At 42.2% G+C, this 24,806-nt stretch overlaps 1 protein-coding gene across 1 annotated transcript in view; it reads right to left on the reverse strand.

Moving 5' to 3' along the window:
* Positions 1-24,806, reverse strand: part of TRANK1 (tetratricopeptide repeat and ankyrin repeat containing 1) — an 82,398-nt gene that overhangs the window by 50,383 nt on the left and 7,209 nt on the right. Inside the window, exons 3-8 of the mRNA XM_034991895.1 lie at positions 23,660-23,810; positions 20,843-20,961; positions 18,215-18,298; positions 17,837-17,975; positions 15,779-15,916; positions 4,323-4,493 (exon numbers count right to left, since the gene is read on the reverse strand). Coding sequence (XP_034847786.1) covers positions 4,323-4,493; positions 15,779-15,916; positions 17,837-17,975; positions 18,215-18,298; positions 20,843-20,961; positions 23,660-23,810 — 802 coding nt within the window. The remainder of the gene's footprint in view (positions 1-4,322; positions 4,494-15,778; positions 15,917-17,836; positions 17,976-18,214; positions 18,299-20,842; positions 20,962-23,659; positions 23,811-24,806) is intronic.

Consider the following 24,806-nt stretch of genomic DNA (forward strand, 5'->3'; position numbering starts at 1 on the left):
TAAATAAATAAATAAATAAATAAATAAATAAATAAATAAATAAATAAATAAATAAATCTTTTTTAAAAAAAAAGACAATGGGAAGCTCTGGTTTAGAGAACAGCAGAAATCTTCAGCAAGACCCTTCATTTCACACCTCGGTGCAAAAGCCACCCTCTCCAAAGTCATCATCACCATAATCATTAAAATGTTGCACAGCAACGCTCAGGATGAGCGAAGGGTGAGAACATCTTTTATCCTAGTCTCTCAGTTAGAATGCTGTTCGTCTGGGTACAAAAACCTAGCATCCTGATGGTGCTTTACTTGGGGCCACAGATGTAAAAAAACAAAAATCATTAAGTCCGTGGACTCAGGTCAGGAGCCAGGGTACCCAACTCCCCAGCAGAAGCTCTTCCCAAAGATAGTGTGCGTCCATCAAGCCCATTAATGGGTGAGGATGGGGAGGGGTTAAAGTCCATAAAATCTTCATTTTTATGACTGGAGATCTACATTTATGCCCATGGCCCCAGGCCCTCCCTTTGCCTGTCTTCTCAGCTACTACTCTGGTTTGAAAGACCATGCTGGGACTAAAGTCTAAAACTACACTATCCACTACAGTGGCCACTGTATTTAAAATAAAATTAGAATTTCAATTCTTCTGTTGCATGAGTCATGCAGATTTCAAGTGCTCAAAAGCCATAGGTGGCCAGAGGCTATCCTATGAGACAGAGCAGATATAGAACATTTACATCAGTACCGAAAATTATATTGCATGGTCCTCATCTACAAAGATTCCCCAGCCCCACCTCAGGTTTTAAAGCTTATGCCACTGGCAAAATCTTAGAAACAAAATGCATGCATACAACTCTATACAGCTGTATGGATGCACAAAGTAACCGTGCTACTCAGTACAGACGTCATATTCCAATACTGACGTCTACAAGGGTTCCACCGCTAGGGGTCTTTGGGAAGTACGCTACCCAGAAGACTCCAACTCGCTAGCCCTGCCTCATAACTGGTCATCCTCAGCTTGTCCGATTTTTATCAGTTTCTTTTGCTTTTTGTGATTCCATGTTTCCCTATAGTCTTTCAATATTCTTCTAGCATGGCAAGGAAAAATTCATGGTCGATGGTCTAGAATACTTTAAAGTAACCAAACATCCAATAAGTTTACCAAGGAGTATCAGGGGCTGTAGGCTTCACTGTATCCACTGTCATCACAAACTACCCAGTGAGCCAAAAGGCAGGCTTGGAAGGAGGCACATTCCTCTTGAATGTGCTTTTCTTCCCAAGTGAGCATAACTGAATTCTAATAAGTAAAAGGGAACCAGCTGCTTTTCTACTGAGTCTCTTCTCCTGGTTCCAAATCTGGGCCACAAATCTAGCTGGTGAAGGTAGAGAGGAAAGGAGGGTTAGACCCTATCTCAGAAACTGAGCTGTTTTTAGGATTAGCAGATATTCAAAGATTCTATTATGCTCTCCCGAAAAAAAAAAAAACTGAAAAAAATCAAAACTTTAAAAACTAAACAGGATAGCATGGCTTATGCTAAAGCCCATACCACTAGATATAGCCTACACATACACATATACAGTATTCTAAGAATTAAGGTTAGAAATAATTGCAAACAAAAAAATTAAATGCAAGCAAAAAATCTGCAAACAAATCAGCCATTTTCTACCATTAACTGGTGGTCCTTTTTTGTTGTTATACTAAAACCTGGAAATTCGCTAGCAAAGAAATCTGTTCAGTTAGTTTCTATTTCTCAAACAGTAGAACCCATCCTGAAGCTGAGATTACAGGCATAAACTCTCAGAAAGCATCTCACAGTGACTTATTAATTTACTACTTCACAGAAGAAATTACAAGTCCTTAACACGGGGGTCTTTTAAAAACTAAATATATGTATCAGTTTAAAAAAAAATCCATGAAAAATAGAGAACTCTGCAAATACACTTCTTTCCCCTCATTCCAGTGATCTCACAGAAACAACAGATGATATTTTAAATAAGTAAATGAAAATGAAAACATGGAGCAATGAGGGGCAGGGACGTTAAATGAAAAACAGCTTCTCCCCCATGTGAAAATTTCCTGACCCTGGCAATTGCGATGACCCCCACCTGTCCAACTGCATCCCACTCCAACACATACACCCCGCCACCTACTTACCCACTCCAGGGGCGGGGGAGTGTTTCTGGGGAAACACATCCAAATAACTTCAGTAAACACACTAACCATCTATTAAGTATTAATCAGTCCAGTCCTTCATTCATGCACACAGACCATCCAAAGAGCAGAAGATAATTAAAGAAAAGCAATAGCACAAAAGAGAAACAAGAAAGTGAATCTACTCACCCCAAAAGAAACAAATAATTCAGAGAAGAGGAGGATGTTCTTTTAGAAAAAAAAAAAATTCAATATTCGCAAATGCCATTCAAGAAGAGGTGGCACAGGGGCGCCTGGGTGGCTCAGTCAGTTAAGCGACTGCCTTCAGCTCAGGTCATGATCCCAGGGTCCTGGGATCGAGCCCCGCATCGGGCTCCCTGCTCGGCGGGAAGCCTGCTTCTCCCTCTGCCCCTCACCCTGCTTGTGTTCCCTCTCTCGCTGTGTCTGTCAAATAAATAAATAAAATCTTAAAAAAAATTTAAAAAAAAAAAAAAAGAGGTGGCACATATAAAACAAGCAAAAGCTGCCATGGATGAGAAAAAAATCAGAGAGCAAGAGTTCTTAGAAATTAAAACTGAGTTTCCAAATTAAAACAAATGCAATGGGCAAGCTGAGTTATAAAAGGAAAAGCTGTAGACCAAGTTAAAGGTCTGGGAAGAAAAAATACCTAGAAAACAGTAGGGAAAAGTAGAGAGACATGTTATAAATTCAGGAAGCTCAGCCATTTAATACTTGCAGCAAAGAGACATCAGAAGGGAACAAAATGATAGAAGATAAATTTCCCTGAGCTAAAAAAGTTAGATTGAGAGGGGCCAACAAGAGCCAAGTGAGAAGAATGTATAAGGACCCACACCAAGAAACTTCCCAGGGACATTTCAAAACTCGAAGGACAGAAAAATCCTAGAAGGGAAAATAAATGAGACTGACATCAGACTTCTAATCGGTAGCAAATGGAGGTTAGAATACAATGACACAATTTCCTCAAAGTTGGGAGGAACAAGGTTTTACAGCATATTTCATAAATCTAAGATCCTGTGCATTGTCCTACACATGAAACAGCTGCATCAAACTGACCCATCACTGATGGTAAAACACATTCCAATTTTAAAGATGTGGGGAGAATCTGCAATTTAGAATCCATGAAATACAATGCCTATATTCGAAAATACAATGCCCATATTCAACCAATAGAAAGACAACATAAAGACATTTTCAAAAACTCCGTAAGCCCATGCCTCCTCCAGAAGAAACTTACTTGAGTAGGTATACTAACAGATCAAGAGAGAAACCTAAACAGACAACATGAGCCACAAAGTCATATATGAGTGCAAGAACTAAAGGAAGCATTTATACACACACACACACACACACACACATACACACACACACTGGGGCTGAAGTCTAAATAAAAAGTCTAAATAAGGTCCAAACAGTATATATGCGTACATACGTGTATACACATAGGGTTCATTAAACTGGGACGCTTAAATGGTATCACATTGAAAGAGCGAAGTTTTCAGGACGTTTGGTGGTTCTTTTCTATGGGTTCTGCTATGCTACCAGTTGTAGAATGTAGTTTACATAACCATTTACATAATCATACTACCACCATGTAAATGCCATTTACTTGGTTTTTCATTTCTACAATTCATCTATGGATGAAGCCCAGAAAACTCAGAGCTAAGGAACAGAATGGAAACGACACAAATGACATTACTGGGCAAAATTCATCAGTTGGAGCTAACTTGTTGCATTTCATCCTATACAGCAGCCAGTCAATAGATGATGTCCCAAACTAATATAAACCATATCTATTTCAGAGATATGAATGTATTTTAAATTGTTGGTTGTAGTTGCTTCGGAGGAGTAGGCTTGATGTTTTGTTAGCCCCTCTTCTGTATGACTTTTTTTCCTTTTTATACTGTGTGCATGCATGGGGAAAAAAAAAAATCACCCAAACTGCCCAAAGGTGGACCTGGCAAAGTGATCGGGATGTTATAGACACTCTCTAAATAAGAGTTGTCTCTGTCTTTCAAAAAAAAGCAAACAAGTTTTCCAAAGACTGGGGGTCTCACTTCCATCTTCATATACTAAGAAAGTATAAACTGATTTGTATCTCATGTCACAGGACCCGTTTTACCACCCATCTCCCAAAAAGTTATTTCACTAGAAGCTGTACCTGATAGGTCCTTAGAACATGCAGCCAGCTTTGCCAAGTGACTGTGGATTTTCTCAATGGCTTTGAAGTTCTTATTCCTCTTCAGGATATCCATGGCAGAGCGGGACTCTCGATCCAGCAGGGTAGGGTCTGCCCCAAAGCTCAGGAGCATCTGCACATCCTCTGTTTGCCCTAGACCGGGCCAAAAGGAGAAAGGGGGGCTGTCATGGTCCCTTCCATAAGGAGACGTCCCCATGAGTGCTCTTCCTCCCAGTTCCCTGCCCAAGCAGCCTGGGGCAAGGGGACCAGTGTCGCTCTGCTCCTAGAATCTAAACTGCTGGCCTTGGACAATCCACCCAACTCCCCGAAGCAAGGAGTCCTGTGTGGAGTGGGTAGGACAATAGCTCTGAAGAGGTTCAGAAGTGCGCTCCTCTCTACCTTTCTCCCCTCTCCCTGGCAACAAGCAAGGAGAAGGGGAATCTGGTTCCTAGGCAACAGTTACAGCTGTAAGGATAACAGCGAGCTGTGACTTCAGATTTCTTTATTCCCTAGAGAGGAAACAGAATATTCTCCCAGAAAAAAAAAAAAAAAGCCTGTCTGGGGATCGGAGAAGAAAGTGGCAATTGCTTTTGCATCAGGGTCTTTTTGTTGTCACTGTTTCCACCCTCCCAGCCCCAACCCTCTGGCTGCCAGCTCCATTTGCTGCTTTGACGTATCTATTTGCCAAGCATCAAGGGGTCTCCGTGATCACAGATGCCACAGTTTTCCGAATGGAACAGGTGTATCCCTGGGGGTACAAAGACTGACGTGGGCACAAAGAGTTCAGCAAATCAATGCCTGATCCCCAGCTTCCATACCCATGCTTTCCTAAAATCCCCTGCCCAGACAAGACACCTGGACTCCAGGTACTGTCCTGTTCAGGGCGCTCTCCTTTTCCATCTCCCCAGTCACAACTGCCCTTCTTGCATTTACAAAAATGAGACAAAATTTAAAAGTCAAACTTTTGGGCGCGTGGGTGGCTCAGTTGGTTAAGCGACTGCCTTCGGCTCAGGTCATGATCCTGGAGTCCCGGGATCGAGTCCCGCATCGGGCTCCCTGCTCGGCAGGGAGCCTGCTTCTGCCTCTGACCCTCCCCCCTCTCATGTGCTCTCTCTCTCTCTCATTCTCTCTGTCTCAAATAAATAAATAAAATCTTTAAAAAAATAAAAAATAAAAAAATAAAAAGTCAAACTTTTTACCCTCAGAGTATCTCACTGAGGCAGGCAGAATTCCAAGACAGTCCCCAGGATTCCCAACCCCTGGTGCACACACACCTTCTCCCCCAGTTACTCAATCAAATATGAATCTAAATGTGATGAGACTTTGCAAATGTAATCAAGGTCCCAAAGCAGTTGACCTTAAGATAGGGAGATTACCCTGATCTAATCACATGAGCCGTAAAGGTCAAAGGTCTAGAAGTCAGGAAGAGGGCAACGATTTAAAATATGAGAGGGAATAAAAATATAAATAAATAAATAAAATATGAGAGGGAAGTGATTGCATAAAAAATTCTCCCCTGCTGGCTTTGAAGAGAGAGGGGGCCACATGACAAGGAATGTGTGTGCCCTGCAGAAGCTGAGAGCAGCCTCCGGCTGACATCCAGCGAGGGAACAAGGACCTCGTTCCTACAACCAGAGGGAACTAGATTCTGCCACAACCATGTGACCTTGAAAGAAAGCCCACAATTCCAGATGAGAACACAGCCTCTGTCAGTACCTTGATTTCAGCCTCGGGGGACACTGAGCAGAAAACTCAGTCACATCATTTCCGACTACTGACCCCCAGAACTGTGAGCTGGTAAATGGGTGTGCTTTTGAGCCACTAAGTTTATGGTGATTTGTTACAGAGAACTAATTACTAGTTAATGTATTGCCCCAAAGGCGGTGAAAATTCCTGACTTCCAGAGTGTCCACTGAAGGGAAAATTAGGTGCCTGCCAAGCCCCTTTTAAAAGGCGCTACAGGGCGCCTGGGTGGCTCAGTCGGTTAAGCGTCCGACTCTTGAGTTAGGCTCAGGTCATGATCTCAGGGTCCTGGGATCAAGCCCCGCATCAGGCTCCATGCTCAGCAGGGAGTCTGAGAGTCTCTCTTCTCTCCCTCTCCCTTCGCCCCTCCCCCTGCTCTAGTGCTCTCCCTCTTTCTCTCTCTCTCAAATAAAGCTCTAAAAAATTAATAAAATAAAAAAATAAAAGGTACTATAATCTACCCTCCTCTTACTGCCCTCCAAAATTACTATTTTCTCCTTTAATAATTAATTACAGAAGATTTTAATATATTTCTGTTGCTTTGATTATCTGTAGTAATAATTTTGTAATAATTAAATCTAGAAAAAAATTAACCCCTAGAGTCTTAAATCACAGACCTTTTTTTCTAATTTAAAGCTACACAAGTACTTTTATTCCAAAAGAAGATCACTGGATGACTAATAAGACTTTCAAGCATAAACTATATGAGGGTAAACTTCTTTCTGAAAAGGAAACTAGAAATATGATCCCCAAAAAAGGAAGGCACAATTGGATATTTTTGACTATTAAAGAGCTAGGCCACAATTTTTTAAATACGTGTTAGAGGGTATCAAGTTGCTGTAGTATTTATATTCTATTATATGCAACTAAAGGAGTGAGATAATAGCTTTATTTTAAAATATTTGTGTACACAATTCTGAAAATCACCTTTTCTTACATATTTTTGACTCACAGATAAAAAAGTCTACGTGTCAATGTAAAAACACGTACATAGGTTTTCAAAATTCTTGACGATAAGGAAGCAAAATTTGAAAACATACTAGACTTATTTTTTTAACTAACTGCATCCATTAGCCCTTTTCCTGGTAACAACACCTCAGTTTTCCTTTGGAAAAGCAGCTTTCCCCCGCGTTTTCAGCCTACCTGATTTGATGGGAGTAAACACATTCCGTCACCACGACATACTCCACCACCGCCCCAGCCCGAGCTCGGGGGGGGGGGGGGGGGGGGGAGATAAAGATCTGACCAGAATCTGACCAACCAGATCATTCCATTCTCGGCTCTGCCCCAGCACCAGAGCCAGGGGTGAACACCTGACCAGGATCTGGCCAATCAGATCATGCCATCCTCCTGGCTCTACTGATTGGTTCATGGAGGCATGTGACCAAAGTCAAGTTACCGAGACTCATTCCTACGACTTGAACTGAAACACTGAGTAGAGATATGCTCTTTGGCTGAGACTGACAAATAGGCATAATATAAACCTAATACCAGGTGGCTTCAACGGAAAGAGAGCCTGCCTAAGAATGAAGCTAACGCAGAAGAAAGCAGAGCTGGGAGACAGGGCAGATTCTTGGAGACGTCTCTGGAGCACCTGGAGCAAACTCTGGACGATTGAGTCACATGAGCCAATAAATTCCCTTTCTTGCCTAAACCAGTTTGAGTGTCTGTAGCCTGTAACCAAGTCAGATGCAACTACTGATCTGGCCCCTTGACATGAGGTTCAGAAGGTTTTTTTAACTCTTCATCCAGAAGGTGATACTAGGCTTTGGGTCCCGCTGCTGGGCCCTGGTAATTCCCTGGGCCTGAACCCCTGGGCCTCCCAAACCACATGGATCCGGAGCCAGGAGGACCATCATAACAACGTCCACCCACCAAAATGCCAACAGAACTGATGATTTCAGAGGTTCTATGATGCTACAATTATTTTAAATGGTGAATTTGGAATTTGGGCCACATTAAAGTATCTGGAGAGTTCCTGACTCTCCATGTATCAGGAAAGTATTCAAGGTGGAGATAATCTCATACACTATTGGGGCAACCTTTCTAGGGTTCAAGTTAACAATAGCTTTCAAAAGCCAAATACATCCCACCATGCTAAAAACATCCTCAAACTGCACATATGTTTTTACTTATACATTATAGAATATTTGTAGGGGAGCGCCTCGGTGGCTCAGTGGGTTAAGCAACTGCCTTCGGCTCAGGTCATGATCCTGGAGTCCCGGGATCGAGTCCCGCATCGGGCTCCCTGCTCAGTGGGGAGTCTGCTTCTCCCTCTGACTGTACCCCTTCTCGTGCACTCTCTCTCATGCTCTCAAATAAATAAATAAATAAATAAATAGAATGTGGGGAAAAAATCGTAAGATATTGGTAACATTGGTTTCTCAGGTTAAAGGACAGAGACTCTCAATGTATACTTTTTGTATCTTTTGATTTGTGAATGTAATCTATTTAAAATTTAAATAAAGTGAGTTTATCCAAATAAATAAAACGCACAGTTCTTTGAACAAGCAATCTCTCAACTAGGAAATAATCCTACAGATATAGTCTCACCAGTTCACAAAGATGTATATAGGAAAATATTCTCTGAGCATTGTTTCTGGTAGCAAAATAACCTGAAAACCATTTAATCATCCATCAGCACAGTATAGTCATATCAGAGAATACTGTGAGCTGTTAAAAAGAAATGAAATAGTTATGCAGGTACTATTAGGGAAAGATGGCCAAGATTATTGTTGAGGGAAAAAGCAAGTTGCTAAATAGAATATAGAATATGTGCACATTCATATTTAAAAGAGGAAAAGAAAAATTGGCAAGACTCACCAAAAAAAATGCTTGGTAGACTTTGTGAAAGAGAATTTACTTTTTATCAATATCTTTTTAAAGTGTTTGAATTCTTTTTTTTTTTTTACCAAGAGCATGCCTTTCAATTTCTTTTTATTTTTTTACCTCTAAATTTTTTTGATTGAACATACCATAAAATTCATCCTTTTATAAGTGTATAATTTAGTGGGTTTCAGTATATTTAAGAAGTTGTGTAATCATCACCACTATCCAATTCCAGAACATTTCATAAGAAACCTTATATGCATTGGCAGTCACTCCACATTTCTTCCTGCCCCTCCCCCAGGGCAACCAGTAATCTGGTTCTGTCTCTAGGGATTTCCTTATTCTGGACATTTCATATAAATGAGATCATGCAATATGTGACCTTTTGTGTCTGGTTTCTTTCCCTCAGCATAACGTTTCAAGGTGCATCCTTGTTGTAGCGTGTATCAGTATTTTGTTCTTTTTTATGGCTGAATAATATTGCATTGTCTGGATGTACCGCATTTTGTTTGTCCATTCAGCAGTTGGAGATTTGGGTTGTCTACATGATTTTGGTTGTTATGAGTAATTCTGCTATGAGCATTCATGTACAAATGTTTGAATATGTTTTCATTTCTGTGAGGCATAAATACCTAGGAGTAACATTGCTGAATCATATGGTAACTATTTGAGTAAGTGCCAGACTTTTTTCCAAAGCAGATGCACAGTTTTTCATTCCCACCACAGTGGGTCCCAAATTTTCCACATCCTTGTCAATACTTGTTGCTGTCCACTTTTTTTTATTTCAGCTGTCTTGGTGTGGAGTGTACTTCTGATTTTTAAACTAGTTTTTGAAAGGTGATTCAAAGAAGCCTATATGAAGGGGTGCCTGGGTAGCTCAGATGGTTAAGCGTCTGCTTCTGGCTCAGGTCATGATCCCAGGGTCCTGGGATCGAGCCCCTTGTTGGGCTCCCTGCTCAGCAGGAAGCCTGCTTCTCCCTCTCCCACTCCCCCTGCTTGTGCTCCCTCTCTCTCTCTCTGTCAAATAAATAAAATCTTTTTTAAAAAAGAAGCCTATATGAACAATGAGACCAGTAGAATAGAACAGAAAGTCCAGAATTAGTGGCATCTCAAATTCCTAAGGTCATGAGAACACTTTTAAACAAATGATGCTGAGACAAATAGGTAGCTATCTGGAAAATGGTAAAATTAGATCCTTACATGAAACTCCAGTGGATCAGGGATCTAATGTTAAAAAGGAAACCATAGAGGCACCAGAAAAAAAAATAACTCTTTAACTTGGATGTTCAGAAGGTTTTTTTAACTCTGACTCCAAATACAGGAGCAATAAATCAATAGATTGATAAATTTGACTGCATAAAAAGAAAACATTTGCATGACAAAAAAGCCCAAAGTCAGAAGACAAGTGACAAACTGGGAGGGGAGATTCATAACTTACACCACAGACAAAGAGCTAATGAACAAAGAATTCTTAAAAATTGAGGACAAAGGACCAAAATCTCTGTAGAAAAATGGGAAACAGACATGAACATATAACTCGACAAAAAAAAGATTAAAAAATGGTTCTCAACTGTATTTTAAAAAATCCAAACTCACACATAAATAAAGAAATGCAAATTAAAACAAACTTGAGATACCAATTCACCCCTCTCAGACCAGAAAAAACTTAGAAATGCAACAACAAAATTCTGTTGGTGAGACTGTGGGGAAAGAGGCACTCTCCTCCATTACGGGTGGTTGTGCAAATTGGTACCATCCTTCCGAATGGAGATTTGACAATATCTAACAGACCTACATATGCATTCATGCATATGAACGAATATGCAATGATTTCTAGGACATACTGTTAATGAAAAAAAAGCCAGGTGCCAGGCAGAATCTATAGAATGGGGCCCTCCATGTAAAAAAGGAGGTATAAGAAAACACACATATGTCTGCTCATTACTGCAAAAGGAATCCAGAAAGAATGAACCTAGAAAAAAAAGAAAGAAAGAAAGAAAAAGAAACTGATCACCTACAGGGGGTGAATGGGAAAGGGGCAGAAAAAGGGGGTAAGTGGAAACTTAGTGGGGTCAAGGGACGAGGAAGAAGTGACACTTCTCTGAGTATGTCTTTCTACAAAGTTCAGACTTCTAGAACCATAGTAATGTTTTACATATGTGCCTTCCACATACCAAAATATAAACAAAACCAATCAGGATGTGAGGAGAACCCTAAAATGGAATGCAAACACTGAAAAATATACCTAAGTGTACTACAAATGAGCAAAATAACCATAGTAAATGGGGGGAGGAAAATAACTTAGCATCTTGACTAGATGCTATAAAACTGAAGACAAAAAGAACTAAACACAAACATAAAATGAACATAAACAAACATACATCTATTTAGTAGATGTGTTTCTCAAAGGGACATGGGTTAGCAAGTCTGAAACTCATAAAACTGAACAAGTAAATATATTATAGATGAGAGATGTTACAAATTTTAAAAGGCTAAATGACCATGGTGTTGGACTGGAATCAGAGGTATCAACATAAACTCATGGTTTTTAATACAGAGACACAGTAATACAGATGTGTGTATCCATGGGTTAGTACATGACCACATATTTCTTCCCTCCATCTGCTGAGAAGGCCTAGAAATAATGACTCTCCAGTAACAATGATCACACCAAGTAGCAGGCCTTGTTTTCTACACCATTCTTTAACAAAAGGTTAACAAAAGGAGCTAGGGATCCTTGGAGGAATGGGAGACACAGAAAATTCAAGGTAAGCCTGAAGCAACTTGTGGTGTCTGAAAGTAAGGAAGTGCTCAGAAAAGGATGGGGCTTGTCAAAGGAACACAGGAGCCAATCAGAAGAAAGGAGTGCCTAATGGCCAAAGCTGAAACAATCTGAGCAACTATGGATTTTATCCCATAGAGTAAATATCCATGAGTCCATACATACATACATACATACATACATACATACAGAGAAGGGACAGCTCTTCATTGCAACAGAATTCCAAGTAATAAATGTAGAAGGAAAGAAGAAAATAAAAAATCAACATTAATCGAAGATCACAGTGATAGCTGATGCTGACAAGATCCACCAATGAATATAAAATTAGTGTGCAAAAATTTGAAGAGAAGCAGGGTATTTGCATAGCCTCAAAGTATCTCCTCCAAGATATTTAACAACTACAAAGGGAAAGATGGTAACTTTACAATGAAGAAATACCACGGATCCCACCTTAACCAACTAATCGAGGTTAACATCACAAGATATATTGGCATGATGAACTCCTTAATACAATGCAGAGAAGACCACAAACTCATTTCTGTTGTATTCTTAGCAAAAATGCATAACTTTATTCCAATCATGAGAAAAACATCAAACAAACTCAAACCGATAGACCATCTACAAAACAACTGACCAATCCTCTTCAAAAGGGTCAAGGGCATGGAAAACTGAGGAACTGTCAAAGACTGGAGGAGACTAAGGAGCCCTGACAAGTAAATGCAGTGTGGGTCTCCAAACGGACAAAGGACATTAGTGAAAACAAGGGTGAAATGCGCATGAGGTCTGTGTATTAGTTGACAGCATTCTGTCAATGTTAACTTCTTGATTTTGATAACTAAACCCTGACATATAACATGCTAAGATTAAGGGAAGCTGGGTGAGGATATACAGAAACTCTTGGAACTATTTTTTGCATCTTTTCTGTATGTCTAAAATTAGTTCAAATTGAAGATTTAAAAAAAAAAAGGTGAGCTCTCCCGAAAGAGAGGAAGAGGATGTGGGTAGTGAGAGAGAGGTGGAATTAAAAGGAGAAGAAGCAGCCTATAAGAGTCGTGAAGGCTCGTTCGGTAGAGGCCAGGGGGGCAGCCCAGGTTACACCTGCATGAAGAAAGGGCCGTCTCTTGATTCTTATGTTTATTCTCCCATGTTTCAGAAAGTCAGGAAGGTTTCAGAGTTTGTAAGAAATAGTATTCAGTTGTGCTGTCCCATATGGCAGCCACGAGGCACAGAGGTGGCTACTGAGCACTTAAGGTGTGGCTAGTCAACAAGGAGCTGGGCTAGCAGAGCAAAATACATGCTGGATTTCAAAGACTTAGCACACAACTGAAACACAGAATGTAAAATGTCTCCATACTTTTTATACTAATTACACAGGGCAATGATGGTATGTTGGATAGATGGGTTAAATAAAATGTATTATCACAATTAATTTTACCTATTTTGCTTTACTTTTTCACAGGCCTACCAGAAATTTTTAGAATTTTGTATGTGGCTCTCAGTACGCTTGTACTGGAAAGCACTCATTTAGGTCCCAGGAAATGGAATGCTTGCCAAGTTATCAATGCATACAGTAGGTATCCAAGGCTCCGCGTGCATATAAACTACCCAAACACTGCTCAACCCGCCTGGATTTCAGGAGACTTGGAGTTGTGTTTCTTTGCAAACCGAAGAGTCTTGCCTGGAAATCCTTTTTCTTGGGCATTTTCTGGCTGGGGAAGTGTAAGGAGAGCACAGTGATTGGAGGCAAAGATTTGAACCGTAAATTACCAGGCTAACAAGAGCTTTAGCACAGAGGTGTGCTGGAACCAGCTCACACCAGTCCACGAGGGCCAACTGTCGAATATCCAGAAATGCTACAAGATGGTTGGTAAACACAGCCATTATTAACTAACTTATTTAAACTTACAATAAATAAATCACATTAAAAACAAAACTCATCACTTCCTAATTATTTTACTATGCTCTGCTATTGTCTATGATGAGGTTTCTTTACATCTATCTTAACATGGATCTGTGTGGGGGCGCCTGGGTGGCTCAGTGTCGTTAAGCGTCTGCCTTCGGCTCAGGTCACGACCCCAGGGTCCTGGGATCAAGCCCCGCATCGGGCTCCCTGCTCCGCGGGAAGCCTGCTTCTCCCTCTCCCACTCCCCCTGCTTGTGTTCCCTCTCTCGCTGTGTCTCTCTCTGTCAAATAAGTAAATAAAATCTTAAAAAAAAATTGATCTGTGTAGTAAAAATACAATATGATGGTATGCTACTGCACATGTCCCAGTCCCATATTCAATGATATCACATTAATAGCCTGAAATCAACCATGGTGGGAGTATTTATACCAAGGAAATTGGCAAACACCACAATATGGGGCTTTTCTTTTTGAAGACCCAGTTGTCAAACATTTGCCAGAATACCATGTTCTCTCAGAGGGTACTGAAATTCAAGGGACACCAAAAAGACAGACAGTACCAAGTGTTGGCAAAGATTTAGAAAAATTAGAACCTTTGAGCATTGCTGGTGGGAGCATAAAATGGTGCAGCCACTTTGGAAAACGGTCTGGCAGTTCTTCAAGAGATTAAATATAGAGTTACTAAGTGATCCAGCAATACCACTCCTAGGTATCTACCTGAGAAAAATGAAAATATATTCCAAAAGCAAAGACATATATGTAAAAGTTCACAGCAGCATTATTCATAATAGCTGAACAAATGTCCATCTGCTGATGAATGGACAAATAAGATGTGCTTCATCTATACAATGGGATATTATTTGGTTTGAAAGCATGCTCAGTGAAAGAAGCCAGTCACAAGACTGTATGATTCCATTTATATGAAATACCCAGAATAGGCAAGTCCACGGACACAGAAGGTAGATTAGTGGTTGCTTAGGGCTGGAGAGGGAGGGGGAAATGGGGAGTGACTGCTAATGGAGACAAGGTTTCTTTTAAAAATGATGAAAATGTTTTAAAATTTGATTGTGGTAATGGTTGCATAACTGTGAATGTACTAAAAACACGGATTTGGATGCTTTAAACAGGTGAATTATATGGTATGTGAATTATATTTCAATAAAGCTCAAAACAGTATCTATAGCTCACCCTTTCTCCGTTTGCCCAGATGTGGGTTCCTGGGACCCAGTCCAGTGAGGAATAACATTAGAGAAATACCCCTCACTGTGCTCCTCCAGGATATGCTGAAGACACAAAACTCTAAGTTCCCAGGAGGACCTAGCAGGCCAGGGGTCCCCAACCGGACACCTCCAGGCTCTGTCTAGTCCACAGGCGTGTTTAATTTTGAGCAGACATTTTATAATCATGAGTTGTCTTATTTTTTAAAAATGCATCTTTCCAACGTCTCCTGCCATCAGAAGATGGCCTAGTTCCCATGATCGGCAGGAGGCTGTGGCCACACCAAGCCAAACTCCCCAGCCCTCCCTGTCACCTCCCTTCCACGGAGGCTGGGAGTCCATTACCATTCATCATCACAGCTATAACATTATTATAGAACAAAATGTGCTGTCTCCATGGGTTTCCAGAAAGGCGAGAGGCATCAGAGAGCCTTCCTATTTCACAGGCTAACAAGGTATGTCTGCATCAAAAGAAGCAGCTTGTCCTTGCATGCACCAGCCTCACTCTTCCTCGCGGCCTGTCTGGCCCTGGTGAGTATGGAGGATGAAATCCCTGGGTTAGATTCTACAGCGGCCAAGAAGCAGGACCACGTGTGTGGTCTGGTTCACAGTGTATCTCTGGTAACTAGCGTAGATTTGACATGAATTAAAGCACTTAGTACCGCGTGATGAGGGAGAGAACAAGTGCAGCCAGAAGCCCCTGTCCTTGAGACATTCAATCCCACGGAAGCCAGTGAAGCGGAAAGAGCATTTGGAACCCCGCCACTCTTCCTTCTTTCGCCACCTCCCCACCCGTCCTTCCTGCGTACAGCCTGCCCTCCCCGTCATGCTTAATTCAAGGTGAGGTTTAGTCCTGGGCCTGTCCCAGGATGGATGGGAAATACATGTGGTCGGTTGTGTGGGCTTTCTAATGCCTGAGGTCATCCAGCCCATAGCGCACCCTCCAGCCTGGTGCTGCTACTTACGCTTGATAAGGTATCCTGTGCAGGGGGCCACGGCGGCGACGACGTGGAGGACAGTGCAGCCATCCTCGTCCTTCTGGTTGATGCGGCCTTTCCATTCGGGCTTGTGGTCCATTAACCACCTGAAAAGATGGTTTTCCTCTGAAGGGAATTAAAATGAGTGACTGATGTTATTTTCTACAGACCGAAAATCAGTAAAGCACATCAATGTGTAGTGCCACGAGGGAACCAAATGGGGAATCCCACACACATTTGGCACTCAACACAAATAGGTCCGGGAGACACAGAGTTTGTAAATTAAAAGGATGAGTTCTAGAACGTTATTCATAATAAACTCAGCCAGGTTCCCTAGAAGCAGAGCCTGAGACAAGGATTCCTGTACATGTGAGTTGTTGACAGGGAGCTCAGGAAAGAGACTGAGGGAAGCAGGACAAGGCAAGGGAAGGAGGCAAGCAGAGATGTGATCTCAGCTGAGTCAGCCTCAGCCCAATCCCACAGGGAGCTCTGGAGCATGAACCGAACCAGTGTTGACCCACCATGAGGCAGGGGCTAACATTTTGTACGCATGTCAGTTAGTCAAGAGCTACAAAACACCTCTAAGGAGGGGGTGAGGTTGAGGGAGAACCTCTGTAGAAAGTGGTGCATATTGGCAAAAAGCAGTGCTCTGGGGAAGGAGGCAGCTGTGAACCAGCAGGGGGGGATGGGGGTCCTGGTGGTAAAGAGGCTCCAGGCAGGGCACCAACAGCACCCATGTCAGGAATCAGGTCAATATCTGAAAAGACTACCCTACTCATTACTATCGATAGGACATATATTTAAAAATTATTTTCCCAGGCTCCTTCCTTGTAGCTCCTGGGCTCAAGGAAAGCCACATGCGTGCTCCCTTTGGCAGCACATATACTAAAAAAAGGAAAGCCACATGCTTCTGCCAACTCTGCGAACACCATTTGTCACCATGTCAGAGTTTTCCTCTGAGAAACAAATCAGAGATAGAGTTAAACACCTGATCCTACTGATTCCTGCCTGTACCCACAGGAGCTAACGTAAAGAGCAGACACAGTGGGGAATTGTGACTCTCACAACCAGAGACACACTTCTCTGGGTTCCAGATTCCTACTTGAAAACTGGGAGGACTGGATCAGATTGCTTTGAATCAGACTTTACTTTTAAACCTTTGATCCGCCAGTTCCTGTGTGAGAATAAAACATCTTATGGACTCCCCAGTAAGAAATGGATAACGGCAAGGCAAATGTGGCTAAAGCAAAGCAGCGGCCCAGGTCTTGAAGCCCCTGGCCAACCCCCTCACTCCTTCATTCCTGGGAAGGCAACCCAGCCTAGAAGAGGAAGACTGTCTAGAAAATTCTCTTGGCCCCTTCTGGCTCTAAAACAGTATGGGTACATGTCCAACACTGATGCCATACATGCTTGGAAAAGAAAAACAAGCTTTTTTATCTAACATGTGTATGTGATAATGAAAAAATTTTAATATTTTAAAATTTAAATCCTATCGCCAGGTGGTAAAGACTTAAAAAAAAGAAAAAAAGAATTTTATGAACATCAGCGTTCTTTAGAAGAACCACAAGCACTCTGTCTCAGTAAGAACCAGTGTTTCCCTTGGTATCAGCCCCCAGCACCACCATCACCATGGCAGTCAGCCCTCTGGCTAGAGAGAAAATGAACTTGAACAAGGGGGAAAGACCACCTGTGCCTTGGCCAGCTGGAAGAAACTCCACAGTCTCAGGGAGCTCTGCCCAGCAAAGACTGTCTGTCCCAAGTCCCCTGCTTGGGTCTCAGGGCTCCTCTACCCCTGGCATCTGTCTAGGAACACGGAATCCTTTCCACTTGGGCCCCGTAGCTACAAGGTCCCAGGCGAAATAAAAACGATGCTGTTTCCCTGCTGCCTGCATGCATTTGAATAATCAAACTATTTGCATATTCAAATCATTTGAATATTCCACCTTCAGGTGGCTAAATTCTGGTTTCTCTTGAGTTCAGTGGAGCACGCGGGAGCTCAGAGCTGGGATGGCAGGTTGGACAGTGTGTAACCAGAAGAACACTCACTTGCTCGGATACAGAGTCGCATGAGGGCATGAAGAGGGTATGGTCCTATAGTCTCAATACTTGCACCAAGGCAGATGAGCCACTGAACTAATTTGGGCATCTGTTCCATCTTCTCATAAAGTTCAAAGAAGACGTATTTCTGGGTAAAAAACACACAGGAAGAATCATGGAAGTCACTCTGTCAATATGAAACTTCAAACTCCTTCATTCATAACGTTGGGGATCAGTAAAACCTGGATAGCTGTGGCCCAAGCCTGAGATGATTATAAATAATAAATTTGCAGTGAGACAGCTGAAGTCCCCTTATACAAGCTGAGATCCCAAATACAAGCCTGAGTGGCCTGACTTGAAACCGTACGTTTTAAGAAGCCACCTTACCTCAAAGAAACTCTTCAGTGTTAACCCTGGGACATGGATATTTCTTGGTAGCCGGTCTTTTCTCGCCGACAGAAGTAGGAATGACTGATGAGAAAGGAGAAAAAGAAAAAGCTAAAATAATCATGTTCTCCACATAGGTTATTAGAGCAAAAGTTATCTTCAGGGTGAAAACAAGCAAAAAAAAACAAAAACAAAAAAACAGAAAACAAAACACCCTCCAGCCCTGTCTCTCTTTTTAAGCTACCTGCCAAGCTTTATAGCCTGAGCTATAATCGAAGTCCCTCTGTCCAGCCAATGTCCTGTTCCTGCTGAGAGCTAAGCTCTCTCCACATGTCCTCAAAGCCTGCTGAGGATAGCAGCACCAGTGGGTAAAAAAGTGATTCCCTGCAAAGTTCTTGAGGCTTACTTGGCAAGCAGAAGAATCCAATCCTTTACAAGTAGCTCCTTCCAATTCATTCTTTAGCACTTTAGTGTTTCATAAGCCCCAAGTGTTTGGGGTCCACTAGACGCTGTCGAGGCAGCTAGTGAGCACCAACTGCAGTTCAGAATTCCCAATGCCACATCCTGTAGCCCTATTAATGACTTCAGATTGGGCCATGGTGAGAGTACTGACACTACAGAAATTGACAAACATTTTTTTTCTCAGAGAGCCAGGTGTTAAACCACTGACGTCATCTAAAGTCACTGAAGAAACTGAATCCCGGAAAGGTTAAGCAATTTTTCCTAGGTCACACAGACAGCATGTCCTAAGAGGTCCCTACTGAGATCATCCTGGTGTGCCAACAGGTCTAAGGGCTCCAGGCTCTGGCATGGCCACAACCGGAGACCCAGGCTCAGCCTCAACCTCCGTCATGTATGCACCTGCTAGTGGACGTGGGACCCCAGGGACTAAGCCAATGGCCACATCTTGCTTCCGGATTTTCAGCCTGATGCCCACTCTTTCCTGCTCTCCCTGAACAGACCCCAATCTCAAATGACATGCTCAGGATTCTGCCAATCCTGATTGCTGACCTGGCTTTTTTTTTTTTAACAAGATGTCTCTACTTCCAGTATGTGAAAAAAATGACTAGGGCCCCACAGCTGGAATATTGGACCAAGTGGACCTGCCACTGGGCTGCATTCTCGGGCCTTCCCTTGCCTGCCTGCTTTCTCAAGAACTTTTAATATGGGAGTGAGCTTCAGGGAACTTGTTGCTGGACTTTAGGGGATTTCCCATGAACCGCCTGAAACTATACCCACAACTGTGTGTGTATGCAAAGAGAACCCCATCGATTTCATTAGATTTCCAGTGGAATCCATGAGCTTTTTAAAAATTGAAGAATTCTGTATTCTAAAGTCATTTGCCCTGCCTGGCTCTAAAGAGCTTTTGGGTTGCCCTTGCTTTTGTTGACTTTTCCGGGCTGCCCAGCTTCAGAAAGCCCAGGAGGCCCTTGCTGATCTAACTGCCACCCTTGACCAGCCCTTTCCATGCTGACTGAGAGCCCACCATCAATGACAACTACTATTCACTGGGCATTTAGCGCATGCCAGGTATCATAAAGCTCCGTTAGCTCAGTGCCTGGCACACTGTAAGTCCTTGATAAACATTAGCTAATATTATTAGTAGGTGTTCTTGGTCCTTTATTTCTCATCCCCACCAAAACCTGAGGAGTAAGTTTATATCCTGCAACTTACAAATGAGGAAATGAGGCTCAGAGGGGAAGTAATTAGCCCAAAATAGAAAGTGGAAGATTATGATTTGAGGAGGCATCTGTGTGACACTGAAGCCCAGGCTCACAGTCCACTCTGTTCCTCCATTCTCTGGATTCCCAGCCCTGGGTTTGGCTCCTGCAGCCTCACTGTTATCTGTGGGCAGCAGTCCTTTAAAGCTACACAGAAGCAGGGCGCCTGGGTGGCTCAGTCGGTTAAGCGCCTGCCTTTAGCTCAGGTCATGATCCCAGGCTCCCTGCTCAGCGGGGAGTCTGCTTCTCCTTCTGCTCCTCACCCCCTCCACCCAACCCCCATGCTCACGCTCTCGCTCTCTCTCTCTCTTGCTCTCTCATGCTCTCTCGCACACACGCACTCTCTCAAATAAATAAATAAAATCTTAAAAAAAATTTTTTTAATTGAGAAAAAAAAAAGCACAGAATCGCTCAGAGCAACACAGGCAGGTCTTTTGAGCCCACACTAGCAAATGCAGTAAAAAAAAAGATGATGAAGATGAACACGCAATTGTTTATTTTCCTCATTCCACATTATCATTAGCACCTGAACTTGACACTTCTGTGATGACAATGAAGACACAGAGCAATAAGGGCGATAATACATTATATATAATGTGATATATAATACATTATATAATATATATAATACAGTATATATAATGTGATAATGTGAGGGTGATAAACATTAGCTAATATTATTATTAGGTGTTCTGAATATGTATCCTATCTTTAAAAAAAAAAACAGAAACTGGCTAATTAATATCTCTCAGTGACTTTCCATCTTTAATGATGGTGCAGTTAAAAAGTTATTTTGGCATCAAAATAAACAGATAATAAATTACAATCCCTTCCCCAGTGCGGCAGAAAAAATCCATTTAACCAAGAATGTACTTTCCCCACAAGAGAGCCATCTTCTTTTACTTACATGCCATAATCCTTTTTTCGCCAACTTTTCTATTACAGATTGCCACACTTCTGTTGAGAATCCGGTAGTAAAAATATGATCAAAACAGGGCAAGAAACTTTGCAAAACAATGGGGTCATCTGAAAGAAAGTTCCATAGTTTAGAAATTTTAACCCAGGCAGAGTCTAGAACATCTGGGAAAAGGTCCACAGATAGACAAATGGAAAATTAAAGATACCAGAAAAAGAGGCATTTTCAAAGTAAAAGTAAAGTCAAAGGAATTTTCAAAGTAAAAGTACTCTATAATGGAACGAAGTGGAATCACTTTAGGTTCATCTATAAACTCAATGCCCCAAGAGTTAGGCAGTGGGATTTAGCTCTTCCATATGCCAAGCCCAGCAATACGTGCTAATATTTAATCCCTCAAACAGACCAACAAGGCACTGGCCTATTATCTCCACTTATAGAGGAGGAAATAGAAACTCAAAAGAAGTTAAAAAAAATTTTAAAAATAGCACCTCGTGTCCTTTAAGAAAGATGTTGACAAATATTATTGTCACCCAACCGATGAGAAATGATGACAAATGAGGTCAGGCTTCACAGCACATCATGCAGTTAGTTAACGACAAAAACAAAGACGGGGACCCAGATCTACCAACTCTCTTAGTCAATACACATTCTTCTAACCTAGTGGCCCATTGCATCTCATGATCCTCCAAACCACGTTTCTCAAACTCATGGATGAGATCATCCAAGGAGCAAGGGCAGGTGCCGGAATAACACGGCACCTCCTCCAGGATGGTCAACTTCCAAAAATAAGTAAATATCAAAATAAATAGTATTGCACAAAAGGATACAAAATTTCCACAAATACATTCTTCAAATTTTATAAATTGGGCCGTGGACATACATTCACCCTACAAATAGAAATACTTTGGTATAAAAGTATGGGATGCATTGCCCTACAAAGTTCTAAGAAGTGCCCCCTCTCAGGATGGCGGCAGAAGGGAAACTATCCAGATTTCTTAAGGGAGCAGTCCCCCAGAAATAAACAGTGACTTCACAAAAGATGCAGAGAAGACATGAGGGATAGTAGGGAACGCGCCAAGCCATCAGACTCAGAGGAAAGGGAAACAGGCTCGGGTCACTGCCAGCAAAAGGCTGACTGGAAAGCTGGGACCCATCAGCATTTATCTGGATATCTTCCACTTCTCTGTCCAAGGGACTCGGCTGTGCCCACCTCCAACCCCTTCCCACTGCCTGCCTGATATGGCTCTCACGCCCCCCACTCCCCCATCTGCCAAACTTGCCCAAATTTGTAGAATGTCGGCCACAGACCACAAGAGCTGCTTTCCCACAATCGCGGTGGGAACAGGTGGATCTGTAACAGCTGAATCAATTTCCCCACCTCTGAAAGCCAAAGACCTTTTTCCTGCAATTCTAACATGTGCCATTTTTCACATTCTAACATCTCTACAATAGGGACATGTGTGACAACTGATTTTGACTCTCAGTGGCAAAACATTTTTCAACGGCACATCTTAAGTCAGTACAATCTTAAATGCGATCAAACGCAATATTTGAAAACAATGGCCTGGTCATTGGCAAAACTTCAGCCCGTGCCAAGATAAGCACAAGAGAGCTCCTTTGTCACTGGCAAGGATATGTTACATTGTGTTTTATGGTTTTCAGTTTTTGCCTAATCCAGGCCACTGACAAAGCCAGCTCACCGGCCAGGTCATTAGAGTAATAACTCAAGGCAGTGACGCAAAAAGTCCTCCATGCATCACTCCTACATGGAGTGCCCGGGTCCTCCGCTGCAGTGAGCATAGCCAGCGACGCCCTGAGCACCGCGTCAGCTTCCACAGCACCCTCTGTTAACAGTTAGCTAGACAGTGAGGTAGTCCCGGCCAGGGTTCCCAACAAGAAAATACGGAGTCAGGACAGCTAAGATAAAACAGCACTAACATCCTATTTCACAGCTTAGACAGGAGCGCACTAGCATTCTGCTTTGCAACCTTTGCAGAACTGACTTCTGCAAAACGTCCTAAAATAAGACAATTAACCACAAAGCACTTGTCACTATCACGGGCCAGGGGCAGTTAAGACATAAGCCCCCAGGTGTCAGCAAAAAAGACCATCAGCATGTTGACATTAACCTAATAGGTAGACAGATAATGTGACCAAAGCCCTGATGGGCACAACTTAGCACAACCTGGCTGCTTAAGATAGTTCCACAGAAGAGCTCATTAAAAACCGCTAAACTTAGAAACTCCGGGGGCAACCCACTCGAGCTCCCCTCCTTATTGTACTATCGCTCAGTAAACTTTGCTCTGCTGCCCACCACTCTTCGTCTGGCCTGCCTCTTCTTTCTTCCAAGCGGCATGACCAAGAACCACGGGCACTTAAGGCAGAGAAATCCTGAGACACCTCCATCAGCCCTGCCAGGGTATTTTGATAGCAAACAGGACTATTTCTCAGCATATTGGAGACACACATGTAAACATCATAGGAAAGAGCACAAATCACATAAAATCAGTAGCATAGAGAGGGAAAGATCTCTAGGTAGCAACAGAGAAAACTAAAGTCTGACTGGCAGAGCTTTAAGTGGTTTCTGCGAAAGGATTTTGTTGTTTTTACAAGGACATGAGCCACCAAAGCTTCCAAAATGCTTTCTAATGTGAAAATCAGTTCCAGTCAAACGACATAAATCAGCCACAAAGAAACACCCTGGAATTATCTCCCCAGGAGCCATTCGAATAAAATAACAAGGACTTAAAAAAAAAAAAAGGAAAGAAAGAATGAACAAAGGCTTCCCCCCTCCCCCTTCCAACTTACTGCCCATAGTGGTGAAGACTCCCACAAGGAAATCAGCAACCTGGATCTGGTCTGGAGTGCCTTGCAGAAGTCGCAGACCCTCGAAAAACATGCGAGCCGCTTCATAAGGTTGGAGCAACTGCAGTAAGGAATAGCCAGCTTGGTAGTATCCCTGGGACAGAAGAAAAGCAAAACCGTAACTCGCCCATCTCTTCCAACCAGCTGCTAAAAGGAAAGGCAAGATTGATGACCTGGGGAAATGGATTGTAGAGGTTTCACTTCTATGTAAACACAGATTTCTAACAAGCACTGGAGACAGCATTCCCACATTACGTTGTGTGCCACATTTTTCCTGTCATTCTTTAACCGCCAAGAAAATAATCACTTTCAAATCCATGACTGGTACAGCATCTAACACATGACATGGAGCGAGGAAGCAGGACTGGTTCCAATTATATGTGTGGCTTATTTATTCATGCTTCCAATCACAGCTCGGGTAAGAAGAGAATGAAAAAATCCTATGATGACAGTGTTCCAGAAAAGAATGAGATTGTCATGTAAACACAGAAGTTGTTCCCTGCTCCTTTCAATCAAAGTAAACACAATTTCCACTGGGTATGTGGGGTGGGGGTGGGGGTGGGGGGGCGGGAATGAAAATGGTAATGACAAGCATTGAGATGTATTGAGCTCCACATTGTGGGCCATGTACACCAGAGGCAAAAATTTTTTTCTTTCTGTAGAGGACAATTACAATGAGTAACAGAGGAAAATGGTTTAGTTTTGCCTATATACAAACTGCGGACCTTGAGTAGGAACAAAATGATACTGCTTTTCCCCTCTTTGATTCTCTAAAGGAATCCACACCAGGACCTACCAAGACAGCATTCTAAGATAGTAAATAAAAGGTGTTCACCAACCAGCTTCATAAAAAAAAAAGCAAGCACTTAAAAATTCCACTTGACACCAAATCTCTGATTATTTATCAATTTGTTTTCACCTTCATTTGAAAGTCTAGAACCTTAGATAATCAGAAAAAAGGGGTGGGAGAAGGTGGGGGTTTTTTTCAGAATAGATACAGAATTCCCCACTTCCTTACCCTCCTCAGATTTAAGTTTCTTTCATCTTTTACTTTGGCAGGGGGATGAAGGGGGTCAGAATATGCCACCCC

This window comes from Mirounga leonina, unplaced genomic scaffold, assembly GCF_011800145.1.
Source record: "Mirounga leonina isolate KUSES-001 unplaced genomic scaffold, KU_Mleo_1.0 Mir_115, whole genome shotgun sequence".
In the NCBI taxonomy this organism is placed as follows: Eukaryota; Metazoa; Chordata; class Mammalia; order Carnivora; family Phocidae; genus Mirounga; species Mirounga leonina.